Source organism: Podarcis melisellensis, assembly GCF_964234715.1.
Source record: "Podarcis melisellensis genome assembly, chromosome: 4".
Classification (NCBI taxonomy): domain Eukaryota; kingdom Metazoa; phylum Chordata; class Lepidosauria; order Squamata; family Lacertidae; genus Podarcis; species Podarcis melisellensis.
In genome coordinates, this window is record NC_138531.1 from 60,367,600 (window position 1) to 60,393,994 (window position 26,395).

The following is a 26,395-nucleotide window of genomic DNA, read 5'->3' on the forward strand; positions in this document are numbered from 1 at the left end:
TAATATGGGATTTGGATTTAAAATAAAAATAATGGACCACTCATAGATTCTTTTACTTTATATTGGTGTAGCTCTCCCCTATCTCAAAGGATTAATACAGGTAACGACAAGTTAAAAAGGTAAAGCCCTTATGAACTAGCTTGCTATACTATCTTGGACGCCAAAAGCAGACATTTTAAAAACAAGCCTTAATCTGCACCTGTATCTACAAAGTGTCAGAAAGTCACTCAGGACTCTGCTTGTTTAAACAAAATACCCTAAAATATTAATATTCCTCTCCCTATGAAAATAGGTCAGACCTAAGCTTAAAATTATTCATAGGAAAACAATGCATGACTTCATTTTCAACTAATTGCTGTGGTTTTGCAAATTGACCAAAAGCATTTCTGTACTTCTGTGAACAAAGGACGAGTTGTTCGCATTGCTTTTACAACTTCCCTATCCAAAAAGTTTCCAAATTAAATCATGTGGTTGCTTCAGACGTATTTCACCATTATTGCTTTCAGTTATTGAAACTCAAAGGAACTTTTTATCTGACAGATCTCATTAAACAATAGGTGAAAAAGTGAAATGCACAAAGGCAGTATTAAGAAATACCTTTTTGTTGTTGTTGACTTATTTCTCACAACTTTGGCTCCTACATAGAGTCTCTAGACCAGAATTTTCCTGCATGTTGACAAGTTGTTCAGTTCTGTTTAAAACCTTTATTAACAAATCTGAATAAACATGAAATATATCAGGTCCTTTTCTGAAGTGCATTAAACTGATCCAGTCTGATCACAAGCCATAACAAAGTGTTTAACCTGAATACATCTTTTATGTTATTACTAAGGGAATATTGTGAGTTGTTATTTATTTATTTAAAGCATTTTTACCAATGCTTACCAATGTCAGTGTTAAGACAGTCCCTGCCCTCAGAATTAGAATCTAAGAAGACATAGTGAAAAGAAAATTGAGATGAGGATGGGGAAAAATTGACATATAGCGCAATCAGATATCAATACCAATTTTTCATTTGTAAAATAAGAAAATAAAAAGCCAACAAAAACACTGGGGATGTTAGCTGGTGGGCAATTAGTAGTTCAAAAAGGCTTTGATAATAGAATTATCATACTGAGCATGCTATTTTTCTAGAAAAAGAGGTGCAGGAACTCACCATGAACACCTTCCTTATTCTCTTTTAATGGCAATGGTGCCCACATGAGAGGTGCTGGAACTGAGTTCCTGCGAGTTCTTGCTGGAAAAAAATCCTGATAATAAGGCTGATGACTAAACATAATGTATTTAAATTGATAGTTCCAAATATTTCTATTAATATGGGATAGGTGAAATTCTTACATATGTAAAACTTATTTGATGCAGAATTGTAAACAAAAAATGTTGGTAAAGACAACAGAAGACTTAAGCCAAAGTCAAATGAAATGGTAGAAGTAAATACAGTCACTTCTACCAGTAGTGAATGTCATAAAAACTACAGTGGCAGAGAAAATCACACACTGAAAATAACTCTAGTAGGAAGTTAAAATTAGTATGTATCTTCAAAGTTTGTAAAAACTATGAAATTGTTCAGTCCACACCTTAGAAAGTATATGTTGTATTTTTACTTCCAAGAAATACCAGTGAGAAACCCATACCAAGCAGGAAGTCAACCCAAGACTTGATTGTAACTTATGAATTACTTAAATTTAAGACTCTCCATGCCTCCACCCATAACTATGGCTCCAATCCAGTACAAGTTCCACCAACTCCAATGAACTTTAATGTGAATACACTAGATTATAGTTTTTCTTCTCTTTTCTACTCTTATATTCTCCACTCTTACTTTGCCTTTTTCTTTCACTCTTTCTTGTATGCATGCATACATCTCCTATAAGCCCATAATAAAACTGTAGTGTCAGCTAATCTTAAAGCCATATAACCTGCTTCCCATTGATCAAAATTCTACACTTACTTTTTACTTTTGACCCACATTCAGTATGGTCAGTATAAGTTCAGAATAAAGTATTCTGATTTCATGAAAGTCTTGAATTACATCTAGAACATATATCTAGAACTATATATTTTTGTGATCGGTTCAGACCACTTTAATGTATTCAGGTGCCCTCTGGGCACAAAGGGAAACTAAAAATGGAAATAAATGAATTACTTATGGAAGCTCTTAGGCCAACAGAGTCCATAAATATAGAACTGCAAGGAAAGTGTAGACATAACACAAATCCAGAAACTCTTAATTAAAACTCATCTTAAAATGGACGAAAGCCATGACTATAACTTCAAATTCATCCCTCTGCCTAAACGCCAAATGCCTGATGAAATAAGAATGCATTTGCTTGCTTCCAAAACCCAACATGCAATAGACAAAGTGGAGAGTTTCATGTATCATATGCACTGATCTGATAGTCTCAAGCTATTGTAAACATACATGCTTCTCCATTCACATGGTGGCTTTAACAGGAAGAAAGAAGACTAGCTCATGCCATCAGCACCAATGGCTTGTGACATCTCAGCTCTTGATGGTTTTCCCTTTCCAATCTTTTTTGCTTTCGTATTTTTAATTCATTTCACCTTGAGTAATTTGACAAAAGGGCAGTACATAAATGTAAAATAAAAACTGCAATCTCCCAATACGTTTCTGTTACAGCACATTATCTACAGCCTCTGTGCAACTTGCTAGTATGTTCTTGCCAGGGCAGTATTATCCAAACATTGGATTTCTGCATGCTTACAGCTGTCAAAGAACCCTGCTTTTCCCCAATGCCAACCCTACACCAAAGACTAGTACAGTGGTACCTCTGGATGCGAACGGAATCCGTTCCAGAGCCCCGTTCCCATCCAGAGCAGAACACAATCCACGTCTGCACGTTCGTGGGTCGCGATTCGCCACTCCTGCGCATGACATCATTTTGAGCATCTGCGCATGTGCGAGTGGCAAAACCCGGAAGTAACCCGTTCTATTATTTCTGGGTCACTGTGCAACGCAACCTGAAAACGCTCAACCTGAAGCGTCTTTAACCCGAAGTATGACTGTACTCAGTTACTTAGTGGTAACCCCCATTACTTCCGAGAAGACATGAATAGCATTGTACTGTAACTTTACAGTGAATTCTTAATGAGAACCTGGTCATTTGCTCCTGCGCAGCAGGTGACATGCATAAACCTCTTTCCAAAGTTTTATCATTTTGCATTTGCCATTAACATCCACCCACACATACTGTGCAGTAGTATTTTCAGAAAATAACTTCTAAGGAGTACCTAATCTCAATGAGCCCACCACAGGAAAGATGTATACTGATGTATACTGATTTCTAGGAAACAAGGAAGGGCAAACTAAAGAGGCTTCAAGGACTCGAAAATGAGACAAAAGCAGGAACAAGAGAAGCAGGATGGGGAAGCGGAAGATCCTTAGGACTCCAAGGATTTCTCTTGCCTGATCTCCAAATAACTCGCTCATTAATCACGGCTCAAACTTCACTCACATTTATGAACACTGAAAGGAATGACAAGCCAGGTTGGCTTATCCCACAAAAATCAATTAGAAAGCCTTCAATATCTTTCTTCATAACTTACTTTCTAGGAGGGCTACAGACTGACTTCTTCTCCTTCTCCTTCTTCTTCTCCTTTTTAAAGAAAGTTCATAGTAACCCTGAAATCATTACCTAAAAAGGTTCTGCAACAGTCTATAAGAAGTCAGCCAATCTATGCACATTTGGAAAATAATACTGATTATAAAGGGCCAGCATCAGTTTCACCAGATCTTTTTTTGATAGAGTTACTAGCCTGGTAGATCAGGGAGATAATGTGATCACAGCATATATTGATTTCTACAAGGCTTTCAGCAAGACCCCCCACAACATTATTGCAGGCAAACTGTTAGATGGGTTTGTAGCTAGCTGAAGGGCCATACCTACTAAAAAGTACTCATCAATGGCTCCCCATCAACTTAGAGGGAAGTGATATGGGTTCAGATCTGGGTCAATAATTGTTCAACATATTTATAAATGGAGCAAGTCCAAAGGAGGGCAACAAAGATTAAAGATTGCAGAGGACATCTGGAAAAAAAGTCCTGACTCTCAGCTCGGAATGGTGGCTTCTCTTTCATTTGAGGTTTTAAGTAGATGTTACATGACTGCCTATCAGGAATGCTACATGTGAATTTTCAGCCTCAACAGGTATTACAACTAAATAAAAATTCAACCTTCCAACTCTTGAGTGTGTGTATGAGAGGGGTGGGGGTGGGAGAAGATAAAGTTAGCTTGCACAGAATAAAGCAGTAATGCACTATGCTCAGCTGAATAAACAAATTGTCCTGGGTGGATATTATAGAACAGTATATACAAAGCAAGCTATCTTTAAGGCGATTCCATATCAAAACCAAGACAGATACTATTGTAAAACCCAATTTGACTAAAAAAGCTGGAGCCAAACAAGTTCTCTTCCGATAAATAGTCTGTATTGAGACTCCTACTAGTGACAGATGAAGTCTAAGAGCAGTCTGGTATTCAGAGAATCAGTTTAATTACTGCCATCCTGATTTTATGAAATGTTCAGCTCATAGCCCCAGTGGAACTGAAAGACAAAATGAATCCTGCTTCCTTGGTTTTAAGTCAGAATGGATAAGAGATGGAAGGATATAACACAACCCATACGTAATAGTGATTGTGGCAAGACACTGTTTATGTGAAGAATTTTAAAAACAAAACAAACTCAGGGTCTTGCTCATCATAGGCAAGGTTTAAGATCCACATTAAATGAATTGTAACACTGTTATTTGAAGACACTGAATGCAAACTGAGAATGCTGGAATAATGGGGTGATTTAGCATCTGGAAATGTTTTTAAAAGAAAATATCCACACACTAACATATATCTGAACAAAAAAGTTGTGCCTGAATACCAGCACTATTAGTGCTCCCTTATTCCACCACCCTTTCTTTTGTCATGTTTTTGGGAGGGGAGGGCACTGAGATTTCTTATCTATTTTATAAAGTGTATGTTTTTATTGTATCATTGGTTCCTGGACTATGAAGCCTTTTAAAAAAAATTCCTCATGAAGATATTATATACTTCTGCATTACAAAATTATGTCAGTAAAATCTTGTATTTCATCCTTGGCATCCCTAGGAGTAGGTGAAACACAAAGAAGCTCAGTTTCCTCGAGTACCACATGGGTTTAATCTTTGATTAATTGAACAAAAACTAAAAAAACCCCCAACCCAGACGTTATTTCTTTTAATCACAGGAAAGATAACTCTTCTGTGGCTTTACTGGTAAGAGAGCCAGCAGATGTCTGTCTGGTCTGGAGGGAATTTCCCTTTCTCAAGAGAAAACAGCTTAAATAGAAGAGGAACAACCATATGCTGACTATGCACTGCTTAACAGATGACGTAGACATGCATCCACTACAATGGTGAAAGGAGACTTTTAAATTAAATTTCATTTAACATGCAATGCAATCAGCTGAAAGCAATTTACATGCTGGATCCAAGTTAGGTCAGATGATTGTCATCTGAATTATCTGGACACAAAAACAGAAAGCTAGCTTACTGAGCAACGTGATTGTTATAAAGATGATGAAATCAAAATGAGTGACCCTCAGTGTTTTTTTAGGGTTTATAAAAGGTCTTTTAGGGTTTATATTTTCTTGAGGGAAATGCCTGTATAAAGCTCTTAAACCATATTTTTTATCACCTAAGTGACAAGACCCTAAATAATCCTTTGCAATGCCAGCACAAATTCAGAAGAAGAAAAAAATGTTCAAGACAAATAAAAGCCCTCAAGCACAATCTTAAATTAAAGAACCTAAAAAGAGCTCTACCTACTCCAGCCTCCCCTTTGCCATACTGACCAGATGCCTCTGGGAAGATCACATGCAGGACATTAAGAGAGTAATCCATTCCCACTGTGGTTCTCCAGTAACTGACATTCCATCGAATTGTCTCTGAACCTGGGGGTAGTATATAGATCAGTGTTTCCCAACCTTGTGCCTCCAGCTGTTTTTGAACTACAATTCCCATCATCCCTGACCACTGGTCTTGCTAGTTAGGGATGATGGGAGTTGTAGGCCAAAAACATCTGGAGGCCCAAGGTTGGGAAACACTGATATAGATGTTATGACTAGCAGTCATTCACAGCCTTACCTTTAGTGAATGTCTAATCCCATTTTCAAGTCATCTAGTCAATGGCCACCACTGCATCTTGTAATCAATTCTATAGCTTGTACACTGCAAATACCTAGAGAGCACCTGGCTGGGGAAGACTTCATAGAATTACAGAATCATAGGATCAGAGTTGGAAGGGACCCCAACAGTCATCTAGTCCAACCCCCTGCAATGCAGGAATCACAGCTAAAGCATCCATGAGAGATGGCCATCCAACCTCTGTTTATAAACCTCCAAGGAAGGAGAATCCACTAATCTTGTGAGTGTTTGTTCCACTGCTGAACAGCTCTTACTGTCAGAAAGTTTTTCCGAATCTTTCGTTGGAATCAACCTGAAGCCATTGGTTAGAGTCCTACCCTCCAGAGCAGGAGAAAACAAGCATGCTCCCTCCTCCATGTGACAGCCCTTAAGATATTTGAAGATGACTATCATATCTCCTCTCGGTCTCCTATTTTACAGGCTAAACATACCCAGCTCCTTCAAGTACTCCTCATAAGGCTTAGTTCATAGGCGCCGACTCCATGGGGCTTGAGGGGGCCCGAGCCCCCTCAAAAATTCGTTTGGGGGGCTCTGCCCCCCCAATAATCTCCGGCGCCCCTCCAGCAGAGCGCCATCGCCGCCCCTCCCCCAGCCCAAAATGCACAGGGAGGGGCGGGCTGCATGCCTCCTGCCCTCCCTCCCGAGCAAAAGCTCCACCCAATTTCCTTTGGAGCTGATTAATAGGCGCAGCACGCTCTCCCCTATTCGCTCACGAGGAGGCGGTGCCACTTTATTTGCATATTCATGAGCTTATTTATTATTCATGAGCTTTCCCGGGCCCCCCCAATATTTTTTATAAGTCCGCGTCCCTGGCTTAGTTTCCAGACCCCTAATCATCTTGGTTACCCGCCTTTGCACACATTCCAGCTTGTCAACATCCTTCTTAAATTGTGGTGCCCAGAATTGGACACAGTATTCTAGGTGTTGTCTGACTAAGGCAGAATAGTGGTACGATTACCTCCTTTGATCTGGACACTCTACTTCTGTTGATGCAACCTAAAATAGCATTAGCTTTTTTTGCTGCTGCATCACACTGTTGACTCATGTTAAGCTTGTGGTCCACCAAGACCACCCAGATCTTTTCACATGTACTGCTAGTAAGCCGGATGTCCTCCCATGCTATATTTGTGCATCTCGTTCTTCCTTCCCAAAGTGCAGAACCTTACATTTGTCCCTACAGAAATTAATTTTGTTAGCTTGTGCTCAGTTCTCCAATCTGTTATGGTCATTTTAAATTCTGATTCTGTCTTCTGTGGCATTAACTACCCCTCCCAGTTTGGTGTCATCTGCAAATTTGATGAGCATCCCCTCAATTCCTTCATACTAGTCATTTATAAAAACATTGAACAACAATGAGCCTAGGACAGAACTCTCAAAGAACCCAAATGATTAATGAAAAGGGACTTATCTTTGCAGAGGTGATTTTGACTTTTTTCCAGAAAAGCATGTACTTCTGTAGGTTGGATAATTTTACTGAGGTGTTTCTGGTAGGTGTGCTTGGCAATCCTGGCAATGTTTTGGTCACTTTGTAAAATGAAGAGATGACCAAAGCAATTAACTTAGTAGCTCCTAAGTGCCATCTCCCACACTGTAAAGCTTGCTTGGCTCTTTGGTTTAGAAATCTCAAACCAATAAAACAGGTTAGGAGATAATTAGAGTGACAAAAGATGTGTCATTCAGACACAGATAAGAGCTCAGTATCAAGCCTGTAGATGGGATGAAGGTGAAGCAGTAATACTTTTTCTACATCATTATATATCTGGAAATACATCAGTTGGCTCAGAAGCTACTTAAGCTTGAGCCATGTGGAGTTGAGGGAACCATTGGAGGCCAGATATTTACTAATCACCTTAAAGACAAAATCACTCACATTGGACTAGATGCCACATTTTTAAATGGGTAGATCCAGAAAAGTGACCAGTGTTTCATCTATTGCATGAATTGCATGATTAGTCTCTATTGTTGGCACAACAGGAGGTGAACAAGGAACTTGGGGGAGTCTGACCTATCTGTTGTAAGCACCTTTGCTCTCCGCAACTTATAATTTCTAGTAATGAGGGACTGTCTGCCTGGGTTCAGGATATTATAAATGACTTTTTGGCAGATGGGTGGTCCTGACTACTTCAAGGACGTGTTTGCAAAGGCCACATCTGAATATAACTTCATTGGGCATTCTTTGGATTATAGTAACAACTGCCTAGTTACAAATGTCTCTTTCTTGGGCAAGGTTTTGCAGTGAGAGTTTGCCAGTCAACTAGGCAGTGAACATAAAATAGGACATGATAGCCAGACAATGAGCCTTTTTGGGGGAGGGTGTGTGTGACACATGCATTAGAGCAGGGATGTCCAACAGATCGATTGCAATCTACTGGTAGATCCCCGTGATGTTTCGGTAGATCTCAGCTCCCTTTCCTCTGCATCAGTAAATCTGACTCCTGCCCTGCCCCCTCATCCCACCCTCCATTGCTGTTTGAACTCAGGAAGGGAGGATGGAGTTCCCTCTGTGTGATGTTTTTTAGATCACTGCCAGATTTTTATTCTGAAAGTGGATCGCAGTCTCTTGGGAGTTGGCCACCCCTGCACTAGAGACACATGGAGAAGGGTAATATGTATATATGTTTATCTGCTAATTCTAGAAGCCTGGGGGGGCAGATGAGATAACTTGTGCACTTACAGATAGGTAGCCGTGTTGGTCTGCCATAACTTAGTTGGTCTTTAAGGTGCTACTGGAAGGAATTTTTTTATTTTGTTTTGACTTGTGCACTTAGTTTTACTTAAGGCAGCCATGACTAGTCAATCTACTGAGCTTTTGTTAGGAGCTGAATGGAATGGAGCTGGCATGTAAAACAAGCAAGTCTTCAATCACCTAATGCCTTGGAGTAGAATTCAAGCAATTCAATTCACAATACTGTTTATGATGAGTTGTCTATACACATACTTTTGCATATCTTAATTGGAAGCCAACCTTGGTGCCTCTTTAAGCATTGGATCAAAGCTGAAGAAATTCCTGGCTTGTTTTCTAGAGGGAGGAAGAAATGTCTAAGAAAACAGTACAGGCAATAATACTGTTTCTGATTCTAATAAGATCATGGTTATGCCAAATAAATCAGATAATGTTGGTGAATTGTGAGACCCTCACACAGTTAGTGTTATTGAACAAGTAGTTCATTATTTAAATCTGCCATATATAGCAGAGGGTCAGGGGAAATAAGAAAAAGCTGCCTCTTTTTTAATCAGTATCAGTGTAGCTGATGTAGTATCAATCAGTGGATAGTTGCAAAGAATGTGAAACCTGGTAAGAAACTATCCTCATCTCTCTCACCAAACTCCCATGGGAAAGATAGACAGACATTATCTTAATAATTAAACCTGCCTCCCATCATCTCCTAAGTGATCTTTTTTTATCTGGGGTCTCAGTCATAATTAGTTGATAGCAGTTAACTGTTTGGCAAACCCTGATAGCTTATCAATTAGCATGGTATAAGCCTTCAAATGAGAATCCACATGAGGAAGAGCACATTTCCACAATCAACAGAGTACAAGACAGTCACACTAGCTGCACTGGAAACATATTCTGCTTCTGGCAGAACACCAACATTAGCACTTCAGAACAATACCAGTAAGAGGCTTGTTGGCACACGATTGTGCAAAGTTATTCACCAGCATCTGGTTATTATTAACACTCTGGTTCTGGTCTAGCCTCCTGGGCAGAATCAGGAACTGTTGAATCTGTCTTTGTCTTTAGCTCTACTTTAAATATCTACAGATAAGTTCTATATCCCCCAAGACAAGACTTGTTTCAAGGATTACATTCTAAATTTTAAAATACTCTTAAACCTAGCACCTAACTGAGCCTGTAATGCAGCTAGAAACGTACAAAAAAATACTAACCAAAAATCCTATGCAACAGAACACTACAGCAAATCAGTGCAGCTGGACTAGATTATGTACTCCACTTACTCATGCCAGGAGGAAAAGGAACTTGGTTGCTTTCTGTCTCTGGCGGCTTTGGGTAAAGTACTCAAAATATATGATACCCCCATTTATCTGGCATTTTCTTCCTTTTTTTACACAGCTGCAAGAATTTCAGCTATTTCAATGTAATAAACTCCAGACTAAGGTAAATAGCTTGGCTAGTGTGTCATCTCCTAAGTGTTAGTAGCAATATGAACCCTTTTGCATTCTGGACCAAACAATTAAAAAAAAGAAAAAAGATTATGCTGTTTCACATACTGCCCCAAATTTCTGCTCAAACCTTTGTGAGTGACTCAGAGCCTTACTACACTTCAATCTTCCTACACAAATCCTTCCTAAACTAAAACACAACAATATACTGTACGACAAATACTGAATAAGCTTCATGCAAAATGAAATAAATAAATAAACAAACAGAAAGAAGAAACTTAAAATTTCTATTTTGTTATGTGTGGAGCTGGCCATATGTAGTGTGTTCATGTACACATGGCACAGTTAATGGTTTTCTATACTTGGGGAAAGAGGTATCTATGGAAGGCAGTAGTGTCTATGAAAGGCTGGAATGTAAGAATTTTCACTGCAGAATTATAGGTCCTTCCTAGCTTTGGTTTTATTTTTGTGTCCTTTTGACTCTTATCCAGTCCAATGCCAGCCTTGTTCCTTTCAATGGCCCAGTGAGGAGGTGAACAACATTACACCCTCCATGAAAAATGCTGCTTGGGAACGGGAAAGAAAATTAGGAGAATTTTCTCTAGGTTCAAGGTACGGTATTTGTAACAAGTGTTCCAGTAAGCTAGACTTACAGTATCCTCTTCCAGGATAGTCCATTTAATTCCTCATGTTTTCACACACATCCTCAGTATGTTCAATCTTCATTGACTTGCTTCTTGTGGGGGGCGGTGTATAAGGATTTGTTATACTTCTGCAAACATTGGAGTTTGCTCACACCTGTGGATACCTCCCTTTTGTGTGTATGAATAGTGTGGGTCTGGCTACACACAGAGACAGAAGGTGTTTGCTACTAGTTTATAGGATTTCTTTTTGCCCTGTTTTCTGTTCATCCCAGAAAATCATCCCAGAATTAAACAGAAAACTTGAAAGCCTAGACCAAATCTTCTGTTAAATGACACTCAGTGATAATCTGTTGTGCTGCTGGCTAAAGTAGCAAATGACATTTCTTGAAATCTCCAACATTTCTATGAATAGAAAAAGCTAATATAACCATATGCTTTTTTGAAATACTGTATATACTACCTTGCAAAACAGAAGCTTATACAAAAAAAAAATGTTATCTTATTGCACAGGAAGTAAGATTTTAAATGTCATCTCATTTTTAAAAGCCTTAAACAGGCATCTAGTAACTCAAGATACCAACTGCTCTTATAGCTGTAATACAGTAATACTCAGTTTACAGCAAATAGAAAATAGGAAAGTTTTTTAAAGTGCTTATGAACAGCTGTTCAGTTAAACCTTTTAATGCCTCAACAGCCTTTTAAATTCTACTGCTTCTAGGTACATCTTCAGAAAACATATTTTCCCCATGCCTGAGGTTTGCTTCAAAAAGAAAAGTAAAAAATCTGCTTCGAAATCTACTCTAACAGATTAGAGTAGTGTTGTAATAAAAATTACCTTCACCCTAACCCAATTTTATTCTGTGTTGTCCCCATCTGTTGAAAAAGTGCTGCATGCATTCTCAAAACATAAAGTAAGTACTGCCAGATATGATCACCAATTTGAGGAAGGAAGGCTTGTTACAGAAGCCACTTTTTCTCTATCCTGGTTACAGATGATTTAGTGCTGAATTTATTTATTTCATACAATTTATAATCTGGGAGATAGTAAACAAACAAACAAAAAACCTCAGCTTTACAAAATGAATAAAACAGTAAAATTATCAGTAAAAAGGGTTAAAAACAACTATTTAAAACATCAAAAATAATTAAAATGAACAATAAAAACAGATTAAAACACATGTCACCATTCTACATATCTGAATGCCAAGCTAACAGCAGCTACCATTTGAGTAGTATGGAGATCTTTGTGCACAGTGCCAAATATGCACCCTGAAGCTAGTTTTGCAGGTCATGGCCTGAGGATGCAAGTCACATTCAACTATAGTGAATGAATGATCATCTGCTGTTTTTGTGGACCAGAGTGGCACCATATAGTCTCTTATCAATGTCCTATTAATCTTGGTACTTTCTGAGCAAAGAGCTTTTAAAACGCAGCTCTCCTCAAGACTGTATGTTAAGGATAGTGATTCTATTTCAAAATATGAGGATTGTATGATTGCATTGGGTAAGAAGTTACGCAACAACAATAATTTTTACTAAGAAAACAGACTAAACATGACTGATGTGGGGGAAAGTCTTTAGGAGGTAATCATAAATCTCAACACTAAAATACTATTTATTGGAACTGTTTATTTCAGGGGTGACTAATCTGTGATCCTTCCATCAGGCTCAGTCATCTGGGCCAAGTGTCAAAAATGATGGGAAGTGCAGATCAGCAACATCTCTACTGTCCTATATCCTTCCGATATACCTTATATGAATCATACTTTTCTTGGAAAGCCTGGAACAAATTTACATTCTGCTTAACCAAATTTATTAAAACAGTTGTTTGCTATGAAACAATCCATACTCTTCTAAGCAAGCCTGCCCAGGGTTAGCTACAATGAGTTTTTTGTTTTGTTTTAATATATATATATTTAAAGCTTACTGATTTAACTTTTCCAACATGCATCTCTAGCAAATGTTAGTCACAATACATCACTCTTTTAATACTAACAGTTTTAAGTGTATATTGAAAGAAAAACTTTTAAGAAATCTCAAAAGGCTGGCATTTTAGCACCCAAACAGCATTTGCTTTTCCTTATTTCGAATACAAAAAAATGCAGTATGCTTTAAGTGTTTATGTCACTGCTAGATTCTTGTCTGGACTTAGAGAAGTAAGCAATGCTTCATCTCCCTGTGAAAACTGATCTCTATAGAGGAAAAATTGCCCTGCATAGTTTTGACAAGAACATGCCCTTTACCACATTACATAGGACCTTTAACTACCAGAGAACATGTCCCTGTAGATGGTAATCTGAACCTGGTTATATTCCACAAAAACAAATAACACTGAATTAATTTAAGTACATTTCAAATAATCAAAAAGCTGGGTTCAGAAACTCAAGAAAAGAACTGAGCAGATTTCAGTAGTAATATGGCAGCTCTTAAGAGTGGGTTCTGCTTCCATACTATCATTGTCTTTGCTAGCAGAAAATGTTTTAGGAGTTGGCTGCATGCCCCATCAACTTCCATCAACTTAAAGCCACATCTGGCTGTGAGTCTGACAGGTAACCTAAGAAAAGTTTACTAAAAACAAATGTGTACAACAAAATAGAAAGAACAGCAGCTAAAATTCCTTGCAGGAATACAGAACAGTGTTTATTGAGCATCAAAGAATTACAGCTTCTATGTTCTGCTTATGATTTTGTTCAGTTTTCCAAAACCATATATTACATATAATGTTAGAGGTCACATTTTATTTTCATTACTCTACTTTAGTATAGTCAATGTTTTTAGCTTATCTCCGGTTAAGCTGCTTTCAGTATCCAAAATTTTCTAACCATTGTATCAGACATCAACAATACTTCTATTTTTCTACTATTTCAATATTTATTTTCCTATATAGCTTTCCACAATGTGATTTATGATCAGTAAAATACATAAAAAGATGCAACAATAAAATCCCATTTCATTCAACAATTAAAGTAAATCGTATACATATGGCCCAATTCTTCTAACCCAATATCAAGCATCATATTTCAATCTCCAAGTACCATTCTACAAGAGGTGTATCTTTAAAGCTAGTTTTAAAAAGGTTAGGATCTCTTTTTACCCAGTATTTCACTGAAACTATTTAATCAGGTGGAAAATAAGCCTGACAATGTTGAAAACAAACAAACAAACAAACAACAATATAAAACTTCCTAATTAACAGTTCACTCAATACTCACTCATATAGCTCAGAATATGTAGCTGCAAATAAAAATACTGTCATAGAAATACATACAGTATAGGAAATAATTCCAGGGAAAGGGAATTTGAAAACGACAGAAGCAAAAGGAAAGCAGGCATCACCTACTCTACTTGCCAATACAACAGGTCTCAACATGGGTAGAAGTACAGTACTCTTAATAACCTCCAAATAACTCTGTTTACATTGGACATTGAGGAAGACAAACAAGAGCTTTGCTCTCCTCCTAACTGCATTATAACAAGAAACTCCTTTCAGCCTTCTGTCCTTGGTTTGGAAAAGATAAGAAACGGGGTGGGGGGCACCTTCCTGCATTTCTCACAATTTCCAAATGACTGGTTAAGTTATGAGACAACCCTGCCCATCACGTTTTCTGACAAGCACACAGGACTTTGGGAACGCAGTATTGTGAGCAGGTTTCAATAAGATTAAAAGACAGTGGCTGAGATTTATGCTGTTTCATATCTAAATCTGCGTTGTCTTCCAAGAACTGTCTGCATGCTGGAACGGAGGCAAACACTTCATTTCACTTATGCAGCAATTTGAATAAGCTTAGAAACAGAAATTGAGGAAAACCCTTTACGAACTCTGTATTCCTGTAACATAACTGAAGTCCCTTCCTGTCTTCCATCCTTCCTTCTGTGCATGCCAGGAGACTTGGGGTTGTGGGAATAAACAAGGTGACCCATGGCAAGTAAACATCACATATTTGAGAAGGAGAGCCTCATGGCTGGAAATAGTTGTATGTAGGTGGGGAGAGAGACATTGCAAAGGCAAGAAGAGGGAACTCCAATCCAACTGTAGGATCAAGGGGATAGTTTGGAAGACCAGAAAACAGGCACTGATACAGAAACTTAAAGATGGGAAAGGGGAGCAAACAGACAAATGACAAGGAGCCTAAATAACTACAGCAGAATGCCTTTCTTTCACCATAACTGGAAAAGTGCAACTTGATCCTGTCAAAGCTCCTAAAAACTACAGTTTACAAGGCAACTGAATTTCTCCTATGCCAATAAACCACAACACTTCTCTCTTGAAAAACTGATTAATGTCCCCTCTCTTTCTTGCAGATATCCACTTCTCTTTTATGCTAAGTTCCATTCCTTCTTTTCCCTTTACTTGGCTTCTGTGTGTGTGTGTTTGAGAGAGAGGGGGCGGGATGCCTCTGATTGCATCATCACTATTCTTCCACTGGAATGACATGGTGCTAATGTTTTTAATAAATATCTAATTCTTACCATTAAGCCTCTTGTTGTATTTCTGATCAAGAGAGCTCATTTTGAGGGTAATAAGCGCACTTAAAAACAGAGAAGTGGAATGGCAGTAATAATACTTTAGCACTGATTTAATCCTTAATCAAATCTGATGCCATTTAATAGAGAACAAGTATATTCATTTAGTAGACATTTTAGATACTGAACTAAACAAACAACAAAACTAAACAAACGACGAAATTCCCAGAGTATAAAGAAACCAACATACATCTACCATGTACCAAAACTGATAATTTTACAATATGACCCTAAAATCTACCACAAAATACACAATCAGTACCGCACATGCATTTTTAAAAACTTTGTGTACCAGTTCATGTAGCTTTGCAGACAGGGGGGGGGGGGAATCAAACATTTTCTCAGGCACTTCCTGTACAAGGTTTGAAGTACATTTAAACAGAACCATTCTATCTAACTGACACTGAAATGCTGGGGACATGCCCAATTTTAGCATTGTTTATCCTGCATGAAGGCAATGGGGAAGTTTTTATTTCTGCTAATGCTTCAGAAAGATATTTCTGCTTAGTATTCTTTACCAATTGCACAACTCCCAGCATATTTCATATCTGCTGATCAATAGTGCATACTTGTGTGGAGAACATGCCAGAGTGAATGTAAGTAAACTGTAGGCCTCTAGTACACTTAGCAAGTTCTGTTAAATACTGTAACAGAGTGTCAACGTGAGCACACTAAAATGAATGACAAGACATGTGGCTGCAACACCCCTCAGTAGATGCAAGAGTGTGCAAGGATAACCTCACAGCATTTTGTAACTAATTGAAACCATTTTTTACTCATTAAAACACTTAAGAAATGTGTCATTACATTTTTTTCTCCCCTTTGCTTAGCTCAGAATTGCTCAGTGCCATATGTACTGCTGAATACAATTAGCTTATTGACCATATAGTCAAAACAAAAGCAGATATTCTAATTTACTTAGCCATATTCATAATCTGCTTGTGTGAATATAAACATTATATACAAGTGTTAGTAGAATGCTAATGTTCTGCACTCAAACGTAACTAAATATCTTATTTGTATACATTGAGCTCAGACATGAAAAGCTAATGACCTCTCTGTATTTAAAATTCCACTCAAGCAGCTGCTTCTAAGGTGGCTACCAGTGATGGATAAAGAGGAGAAATACTTACTTGCTACTTCCAGCGATGCATTGTGGCTCACAGCTTCACCAAGGTAATTCCTTGCTACACAGACATAGACTCCTTCATCAGGCCTGCTTTTGCGGCCATGAACTATCCGTAAGAAAAATAAAGATCCACTTGGCAGCAACATCCGATGAGAACGAGGATCATCTTTGTCTGTTTCAACCCTTTCTCCTCCTTTATACCATTCAATAGTTGGTGTGGGCCTGCCTTCAGCCTTACAGTTCAAAGTTGCTGGTTCTCCTTTAGAAACGATTAGATCCGAAGGATGTTCAACAATGCGAGGTGGGGAATCCTCTTGGCGAAGACGGGAACCTAAGGAGGGTAAATGTGAATAAAAAATTAAATTTCTACTTCTGGTTAAGATGTAATGGAAATGCTGTGGCTTGGATTTAAAATGGTGCACTTGGAAATCAACAAGTACTTCCTGGTCATTCTTATAGTTAGCTTGATGTCATCTAGTTGGTTAAGATTTTATTACGATAATGGGCGATTATATATTCTTCCAAGTTAGCATTTACAAGATATTTATTGCTATTTAACATGCTTGCCACTATGACCAGAGTTTTTAAAGCAGTTCACAGTAAACATTTAAAAGCAGTACAATACTTTAAGAATTGATTGGTTGCTTGTAGTATTCCTGTACTCTTAACATAAGATCAATACAATCATGAAATCGATGAAGTCAGTGAACGTGAGGAAGCAATATATAAATACACATCTCCAAAAATTCAGCACATTTTGATCAAAGTATCTTTTAAAGAGTACTATCTTCAGCTGCCTCCTAAAGGAAAGATAAGCATGGATGATTTTTAACTTCCAGAACAAAACTGGGGCATTATCACAAACTGGCTTCTGATTTTGTGACCCCACTGTTCCACAGTCAGGCAGTCGTTTGACACTTTCCAGAAAGATAGATTGCATGAAGAGTCTGCAAATGCTAGGTTCAAATATATAAAATGCAGATTTTCTTCATGCATAAAGTGGGGCGGGGTGAGAGACAAAACACAAGGAACTGCCTGTGAATATATTTCCACCTAAGTGCTGTAATAAAGTCACTCTTATCTGAAACATTCCATAAAATTCCTTAAATTGTAGTGTGCTGTATTTTTCATGAAGAGAAGAGTGGCACATATAACACATTAACCACAAATTTGATGACAGCCGCCAGAGGGGATGTAACAGCTTTGACATCTGAGTAATCTTTTTCCACAGCTATACTTTTAATTTCTATCCTTATATTCAAGTTATTTAAGTTCCAATTTGTGTTTTATTTAGTAGAAGCAACTTTATGTATCAACATAAATCTTACAAAGGGCACAAATCCTGTAATTTTCTTGTCAGAAATCTGTCCCAGAAGGGTTAGTTGGTGAACACAGAAACACAATACTTATTAGTTACATACTTTATCTACAAAGAACCCACATTTCTCCTTCTAAAAGCTGATAATCACTGCAATAGAGGAAACTAACAAACTTGCACAACCTGCTTTAGTATAAATTTCACATCTCAGACTGAAAGATATAGCATGCCAAATATTCAGTGCCTTTGGTTAAAAGAGCAATTACTGTGTACATAACACTGATCGACTTCACACAATTCATTTGCAAACTAATACCAAGATTCTGACAAAATTTAATTTCCTCAGTTGGTTTTTAAATACAAAGGGGTTGTACAAAGAGCAGGTGCAACAGACTGGTTGGAAGCATGAGATGTGAGCCAGAACATCTTTGGTTCAGGTGAGCCCAGATATGAACAGACCAGATAGTGCACTAGGTGTGAAAATACTGGAGTGCACTAGGAAGTAAGCAAATACTCGGAAGCACATCTTGTTTTTAAAAACTAACACTATCACTTTTTAGATTCAAACAAAGACAAAAGCTGCAATTATATTGTTCATGGCAATTGGTGGTATCAAAATAAATCATACCACAATTTCATAGCTGTCAACTTACAGATTTGAAAATAAGGGACCAGCAGCCTTGAAAATAAGGGACCAGCAGTCAGAATAAGGGACCTGCAGCCTCACCTGTTCCTTTTTTAAAAAAAAATAATTTTTATTCATTTTCCAAATACATAATAAGAGACAAACAATACACAAAACAAAAACATACAAAACATTTAAACATGTATAATTTCATAATCTTATTTTCATGCACCTTCTTTCCCCTGACTTCCCCATACCTCCCTTTCGCTGCATCCTTATTTTACAATTCTTTAGCAACTCCTCTGGTCAATAATCTATTTAATTCCCTTTCATTAAATTTTCTTTAATTTGTTAATTACAGCTGTAATTCTCTAATTCTTACCCCTTGACATCTTAACACTCCTCAACTTTACAACAATTTTTAAGATATATTTTAAATTTCTTCCAATCCTCTTCCACTGTCTCTTTCCCCTGGTCACGGATTCTGCCGGTCATCTCTGCCAGTCCCATGAAGTCGATCACCTTTGTCTGCCATTCTTCCAGAGTAGGTAGTTCTTGCATCTTCCAATACTTTGCCAGAAGAATTCTTGCTGCTGTGGTGGCGTACATAAAAAAGGTCCTATCTTTCTTTAACACCAATTGGCCAACCATAACCAGGAGAAAAGCCTCAGGTTTCTTAGGAAAAGTCCACTTAAGGACTTTCTTAATTTCATTATAGATCATTTCCCAAAAGGCTTTAATCTTCGGGCAGGTCCACCAAAGGTGGTAAAAGGTACTTTCAGTCTCATTACATTTCCAACATTTATTATTGGGCAAATGATAAATTTTTGCAAGCTTGACTGGGGTCATGTACCACCTATAAATCATTTTCATTATATTTTCTTTTAAGGCATTACATGCCGTAAATTTAACACCAGTGGTCCATAACTGTTCCCAGTCAGCAAACATAATGTCATGACCGATATCTTGTGCCCATTTAATCATAGCTGATTTCACCGTTTCATCCTGTGTATTCCATTTCAACAGCAAGTTATACATTCTTGACAGATTCTTAGTATTGGGTTCTAACAATTCTGTTTCTAATTTTGACCTCTCCTTCTGAAACCCTATTTTCCTGTCCTGTTTAAATGTCTCATTTATCTGATGGTAATGCAACCAATCTCGGACTTTGGACTTTAATTTCTCATAACTCTGAAGTTTAACCTTTTCACCATCTTGTTCTAAAATTTCACAATATTTTGGCCATTTAGAGTCCATGTTAAGTTTTTTCACCTCCTTAGCTTCCATTGGTGACAACCACGTGGGAAATTCAAGGAGAAAAAATTTTGATAGTTGGAATTTATGCACCAAATGAAGGGAAGGCTGAATTCTTTAAGAAGTTGCACGAGACTTTAATGGACTATTTCGACTATAAAATAATAATGATGGGAGATATGAATGGAGTCGTCTCCACAAACATGGACAAAGCACAAAGACAAGTGATATCCAAAGAAGGGAGACTACCAAAGACTTTCTTTGAGATGACTGAAACTATGGACTTGATCGATATGTGGAGAACAAGGAACCTTCTTGAGAGAGAGGGAACTTTTTTCTCTGAAGCAAAAATGACATGGACAAGAATTGACCAAATCTGGGCAACTAGCAGTCTGGCGCCAAGAATAAAAAAAGTAGAAATCTGCCCAAAAACCTGCTCCGACCATAATGCGGTAAAGATGGAGATGAAATTAACAACAACTGGATCCTTTAGATGGAGAATGAATGACACCCTATTTAGAGATGAAGAGATTTATAAGAAGGCCCAAAAAACACTGAAAGATTACTTTGAGATAAATTTGAGAACAGATGTGGAGAAAAGAACAATCTGGGACGCTAATAAGGCCGTGAGGCGAGGTTTCCTAATTCAACAGAACTCTATAAAGAGGAAAAAACAAAATGAGAGGAAAGAAAAAATCTTGGAAAAAATGAAAGAAGGGGAAAAGAAATTGAGGTCTAAACCAAAGTCTCATGAGATTCTGAGAGAAATAAAGTACTACCAGATGCAATATATGGAACTGATGAATCAAGAGATAGAATGGAAAATAAAGCAAATGAGACAAAAGACATTTGAATCAGCAGATAAATGTGGGAAACTTCTGTCATGGCAATTGAAAAAGAGGCAGAAATTGAACACTGTGACAAGTTTAGAAATGGATGGAAAGATTATCCACAAACCTAATGAGATAAGTAATTGTTTTCAAAGTTTTTTTAGGAAATTATATGCACAAGGGCCAGTTAACGAACAAGAAATAGAAGAATTTATTAAAAAATATGGACTACCAAAAATTTCAGAACAAAGTAAAATGATTTTGAATGAGAAAATAACAGAACAAGAAATAGAGGGTGCCATTCAGAATATGCAACTGGGAAAATCACCAGGACCAGATGGTTTGACTGCTAGATATTACAAAGCGCTGAAGGAATGGTTAATACAACCACTGAAGGAAGTCTGTAATGAAATTTTGGAGGGGAAAAAGGCACCTGAATCGTGGATAGAGGCTTTTATCTCACTTATACCGAAAACAGAGACTGAAAAGAATCAGGTTAGAAACTACCGCCCGATATCTCTACTTAATGTGGATTATAAAATTTTTGCAGACATTTTGGCAAAAAGATTGAAGAGAGTGTTGTTAGGGGAGATTCATAAGGACCAAACTGGCTTTCTCCCAGGGAGATATATGTCAGACAATGTGAGGAACATTATAGACATTTTGGAGTTGTTAGAAGTGGACATTAATAGGAAGGCTGTTCTAATTTTTGTGGACGCGGAGAAAGCCTTTGATAATATTTGTTGGAGCTTTATGAAAAAGAATCTCCAAGGGATGGGGGTAGGCCAAGGTTTTGAAAACGGTATAGGTGCAATATATTCTAAACAAAAAGCAAAGTTAATTGTAAACAATGTGGTAACGGAAGAAATACCCATAGAAAAAGGTACACGACAGGGATGCCCAATATCCCCTTTGCTTTTTATATCAGTCCTGGAGGTTTTGTTAAACATGATTAGAAGGGACCAGTTGGTTAAAGGAATTCAGGTCGGAGTCAGACACTACAAGCTAAGGGCATTTGCAGATGACCTAGTATTAACCTTGCAACAGCCAGACACTAGTACTAAAAGAGTATTAGAACTAATTGAGATATTTGGTCAAGTAGCAGGATTTAAATTGAACAAACAGAAAATGAAAGTGCTGGAAAAAAATTTAACAATGGAAGAAAGAGAGAGATTTCAGAGTGAAACAGGTTTGGAAATAACGAAAAAAGTGAAGTACCTGGGGGTAAACTTAACATCTAAAAATGTGAACTTATTTAAGGATAACTATGAAAAATGTTGGACAGAAGTAAAGAAAGATCTAGAAATATGGTCAAGGTTGAGACTTTCCTTGTTAGGCCGAATTGCTGTTATTAAGATGAATGTATTGCCTAGAATGTTATTTTTATTTCAGACGTTGCAGATTTTGGACAAGATGGATTGTTTCAAGAGGTGGCAGAAAGACATATCTAAATTTGTCTGGCAGGGCAAAAAGCCCAGAATAAAATTTAAGATTTTAACTGATGCAAAAGACAGAGGGGGCTTTGCGCTGCCGGACTTAAGACTCTATTATGAATCGGCAGCTTTTTGCTGGTTGAAACACTGGTTACTTCTAGAGAACACAGACATTTTGGATCTGGAAGGGTATGATAATAGCTTCGGTTGGCATGCATATTTATGGTACGACAAGGCAAAGGTGTATAAAGGTTTTAAAAACCATATTGTTAGGAAAGCATTATACAATGTTTGGATTCGATATAAAGATTTGCTGGAAAGTAAAACTCCCAGGTGGTTGTCACCAACGGCAGCCTCACCTGTTCCAGGCACTCCAGTCTTCCTGTCCTCCTGCAGTCTGGTCAAACTCATGCTGGTAGCCTCGAGAACACTGTCTAACCAACTTTGTAACCAGAGGTTCAACTGAATAGAATCTGAATCACATGCACCACAAGGCCTATGCAGCCTCAACTTAAGATGGCTCCCCGGCCTGGCTTTGCACTGCAAAGTTTGCAGCAGCACGTGCAACAAAATGGCGTCCAGCATTCAAAAACCACCTCAGCTTGCATTAACTAGCCAAACACAAGGCATGCAAGCTCCACCCCCAGTCATTCTTAGACTTCTTATTGGGTGAGCAACACAGCCAAGCAACACAGTTGGAGCCTCCCTCCTCCCTGGCCGGCAGGGAGGGAGGGAGGGAGAGGAGCTGCTTCCTTTGAAATTTAAGGGACATCCATCAATAAGGGACAGCAGTGGGACATGGTGCTGGAATAAGGGGCTGTCCCTTCAAATAAGGGACACTTGACAGCTATGCAATTTAAATCAATTGGCTTAATTCCACGTTTCCAAATCATTTCATCTACAAGTGCTTTCTGTACAGTAAAAAACATTCACATCTTCTTATATGACTGGGAAGCTGCCTAACAGATGTACATAAGTAAAATAAACTCTCAAGTAGTATGGGATGCCCTAAATGTTTTTTTTAATGCACTTGCAAGTGACAGTTGCAACCAAAGCTCTGCCTCTTTTCAGTGTAACTGGTATATATTCACTTTCTTGATAAATTATGCAGCTTCTCCTTACATGCATACAGACATGCATTTGTTTAAGAAATATTTTTTAAATAAATCTGTAATTGGAATCTCATTCTGTTTTCCTGGAAAGGTAAGTGAAATGTCAAAACTGCCTATATGTCCTTAAAGTTATTTATTAACAGGATATGAAACCCAGTTCAGGAAACACCAGGGGTACAGAAGGTCAGCTGCTTCCAAGGTTTTCACAATGTATAATGCCCAATTGAAAGTCTTGTTAACCACTTATGGCCACATGAATCTACTTTGAATATTTAATATTTTAAGAATTGTTAACATCAGACATTCCTAACACCACCACACAGCCAGCTTTTAACAACAATAAAAATGGGCTGCATAGTGTAAGATGGGCACTTACTAGTTTAACCAGGTTGTTTAATCCAAAACAATTAGGGTCGTCCCCAAAAACAAATTAGAATAAGCAATTAATATACATTATATTAAATGGAAGAATAATGGATAGTATGGTGGTGTGAATCTTTCCTGTCCATCTTAAAGTTAAAATTCAGATCTTGAACTTCTAAAACAAACTGTTCATAATTCTGTCTATATATTGAAGAATAAATTCCCCAAACTAGTATTTGGAAGAGGGGAAAGGGGAAAGTTAGCTTTATGATCCGTCAAGTCTAAAAATGAAATGTCTGTTGAAAGTGTAGAAAACTCTGGGTAAATTACGCAAGAAGTAATTGTGCTATGGAATTGTGCTTGCACAAACAAGATTTGTTTAGGGATGTATAATAAAGTTAAAGTATTGCACCAAAAAGAAAACAACAACATGTTTTTATACCTATAAGGTAAAGGGACCCCTGACCATTAGGTCCAGTCATGACTGACTCTGGGGTTGCGCACTCATCTCGCTCTATAGGCCGAGGGAGCCGGCGTTTGTCCGGGTCATGTGGCCAGCATGACTAAGCCGCTTCTGGTGAACCAGAGCAGCACACGGAAACACCGTTTACCTTCCCGCCAGAGCGCTACCTATTTATCTACTTGCACTTTGAGGTGCTTTCGAACTGATAGGTTGGCAGGAGCAGGGACCGAACAACTGGAGCTCCCCCCATCGCGGGGATTCGAACCACCGACCTTCTGATCGGCAAGTCCTAGGCTCTGTGGTTTAACCCACAGCGCCACCCGCGTCCCTTATTTTTTATCTATATTATTTTATACCTATAATCACCTGCTAAAACCAATAAATTAAACAGTAAGGATTAGTCCAATCTGAAAGGTCCATTATCTGTTTAGAAATCTGACTATTAGATGTTGCTACGCATTATAGTAGTTAGCAACCATATATAATCTTAGGCAAAAAGTAAAGGTAGCATCTAGAACACATCTAGAACTTTCTTGGGCTCCATGATCACTGCAGATGGTAACAGCAGCCACAAAATTAAAAGACACCTGCTTCTTGGGAGAAAAGCAATGACAAACCTAGACAGCATCTTAAAAAGTAGAGACATCACCTTGCCAACAAAGGTCCGTATAGTAAAAGCTGTGGTTTTCCCAGTAGTGATGTATGGAAGTGAGAGCTGGACCATTAAGAAGGCTGACTGCCGAAGAATTGATGCTTTTGAATTATGGTGCTGGATGACTCTTGAGAGTCCCATGGACTGCAAGAAGATCAAACCTATCCATTCTTAAGGAAATCAACCCTGAGTGCTCACTGGAAGAACAGATCGTGAAGAAGAAGACTCCCTGGAAAAGACCCTGATGCTGGGAAAGATGGAGGGCACAAGGAGAAGGGGACGACAGAGGATGAGATGGTTGGACAGTGTTCTCGAAGCTACCAGCATGAGTTTGACCAAACTGTGGGAGGCAGTGGAGGACAGAAGTGCCTGGCGTGCTCTGGCCCATGGGGTTATGAAGTGTCGGACACGACTAAACGACTAAACAACAACAAAAGAACACATACAGCATGCAATTTTTTTTCAGGGAGTGATTGTATCGTTTTAGTGTTGTTGAGAGCTGCAGGGAATGTGTTTTTTTAAAAGTATGCACATTTATTTCCTACATTTATATCTTCAAGGTAGTATAAGGGAGTATTACCCACATTTTATCTACACAACAATCCTGTGAGGTAGGTTAGCCTGTCAGGATATGGAGAAATCTAAGGTTAGTTCAGGCACAGGGATCTGTCCTACATGAAGTCAGATGCAAAACAATTCAGTCAGCCTTTCCATAATTTCATTTGTTCTCCTTCAGCACACCTTTGACTCCCTAGTTTTCTAGAAGTTCAACCGCCTTCCGGGTCGGTTTTCGCCTACTAATGTATTTAAACATTTTTTTGTTGACGAGCCTTGTTTTTCCTATGTGCTCCTTGAATTATTTTTACTTATTGTCTCCTTATATCTTTTTTTTTTTGCCAAAGTTTGTTTTCTTCTCATTTGGACAAGTGTTCAATTTTTTGAAGACAGCCTTCTTACTCCTTTTAAGCTTCCTTGACTCTGTTTATAAATCACACTGGTCTTCTCTGCGTCCTACTTTTAAAACTTCTCCCGTGTCAGGACTGTTGTCTCCATATGCACCAACTTACCAAGCAGATTGGGGGCACTGATGTCGCGTCTGTGTTGGGTCTCACACCCATGTGTGAGCATCCCAAGCTCTGGCTTCTTCTTCTCCTGCAGCTAAGCGCCATGCACTGCACGCACAACATTGGGGAGAGCCAGGAGTTGCAGGAGGAGGGGAAGTCTGCCATGGAAGCCACAACTCCGGGCTCTGCCACCTCTGCCAAATAATTATTCAGGGCCCCTTGTTGTTTCTAAATAATCAGCAATAGATCCCTCAGGGTCTAAGATGGGAGTGTTTACCAAACATACCTGAAGACATCAGGGTTCGAATCTGGAACTTTTCTATGCAAAGCATGTTGGATTTAGTATAGAGAGATATTGGTGCAATGCCTGGCATAGTCTCAGAGTCCACCATCACTCCCATTCAACCTGCCTCTCACTTTAGGACTTTTGTTGTAAAATAATTACAACAGTGTGAAAACTTAAATTAGCTTTCAGTTAAGTTTACAAACTTACCTGGACATACTTCTGAACAGATATGCATAGGTTTCACAGTTAGAAAAATAGATTACTAGTGCAATGCATACCTAATGTGCTATGGTAAAATATAAAATAAAAGCAGTAAAATATAGTATGAAGCACAACTTATGAATTCCTTTTCAGAAGGTTCCTCAAGAACCTGTCAT

The 26,395-nt window shown here is 38.2% G+C and overlaps 1 protein-coding gene across 4 annotated transcripts in view; it reads right to left on the reverse strand.

The window, feature by feature from the left end:
• Positions 1–26,395, reverse strand: part of ROBO1 (roundabout guidance receptor 1) — a 559,072-nt gene that overhangs the window by 205,865 nt on the left and 326,812 nt on the right. For all 4 annotated transcript variants that reach the window (XM_081907820.1, XM_081907819.1, XM_081907821.1 and 1 more), the window contains one exon: positions 16,623–16,949. In XM_081907820.1, coding sequence (XP_081763946.1) covers positions 16,623–16,949 — 327 coding nt within the window. The remainder of the gene's footprint in view (positions 1–16,622; positions 16,950–26,395) is intronic.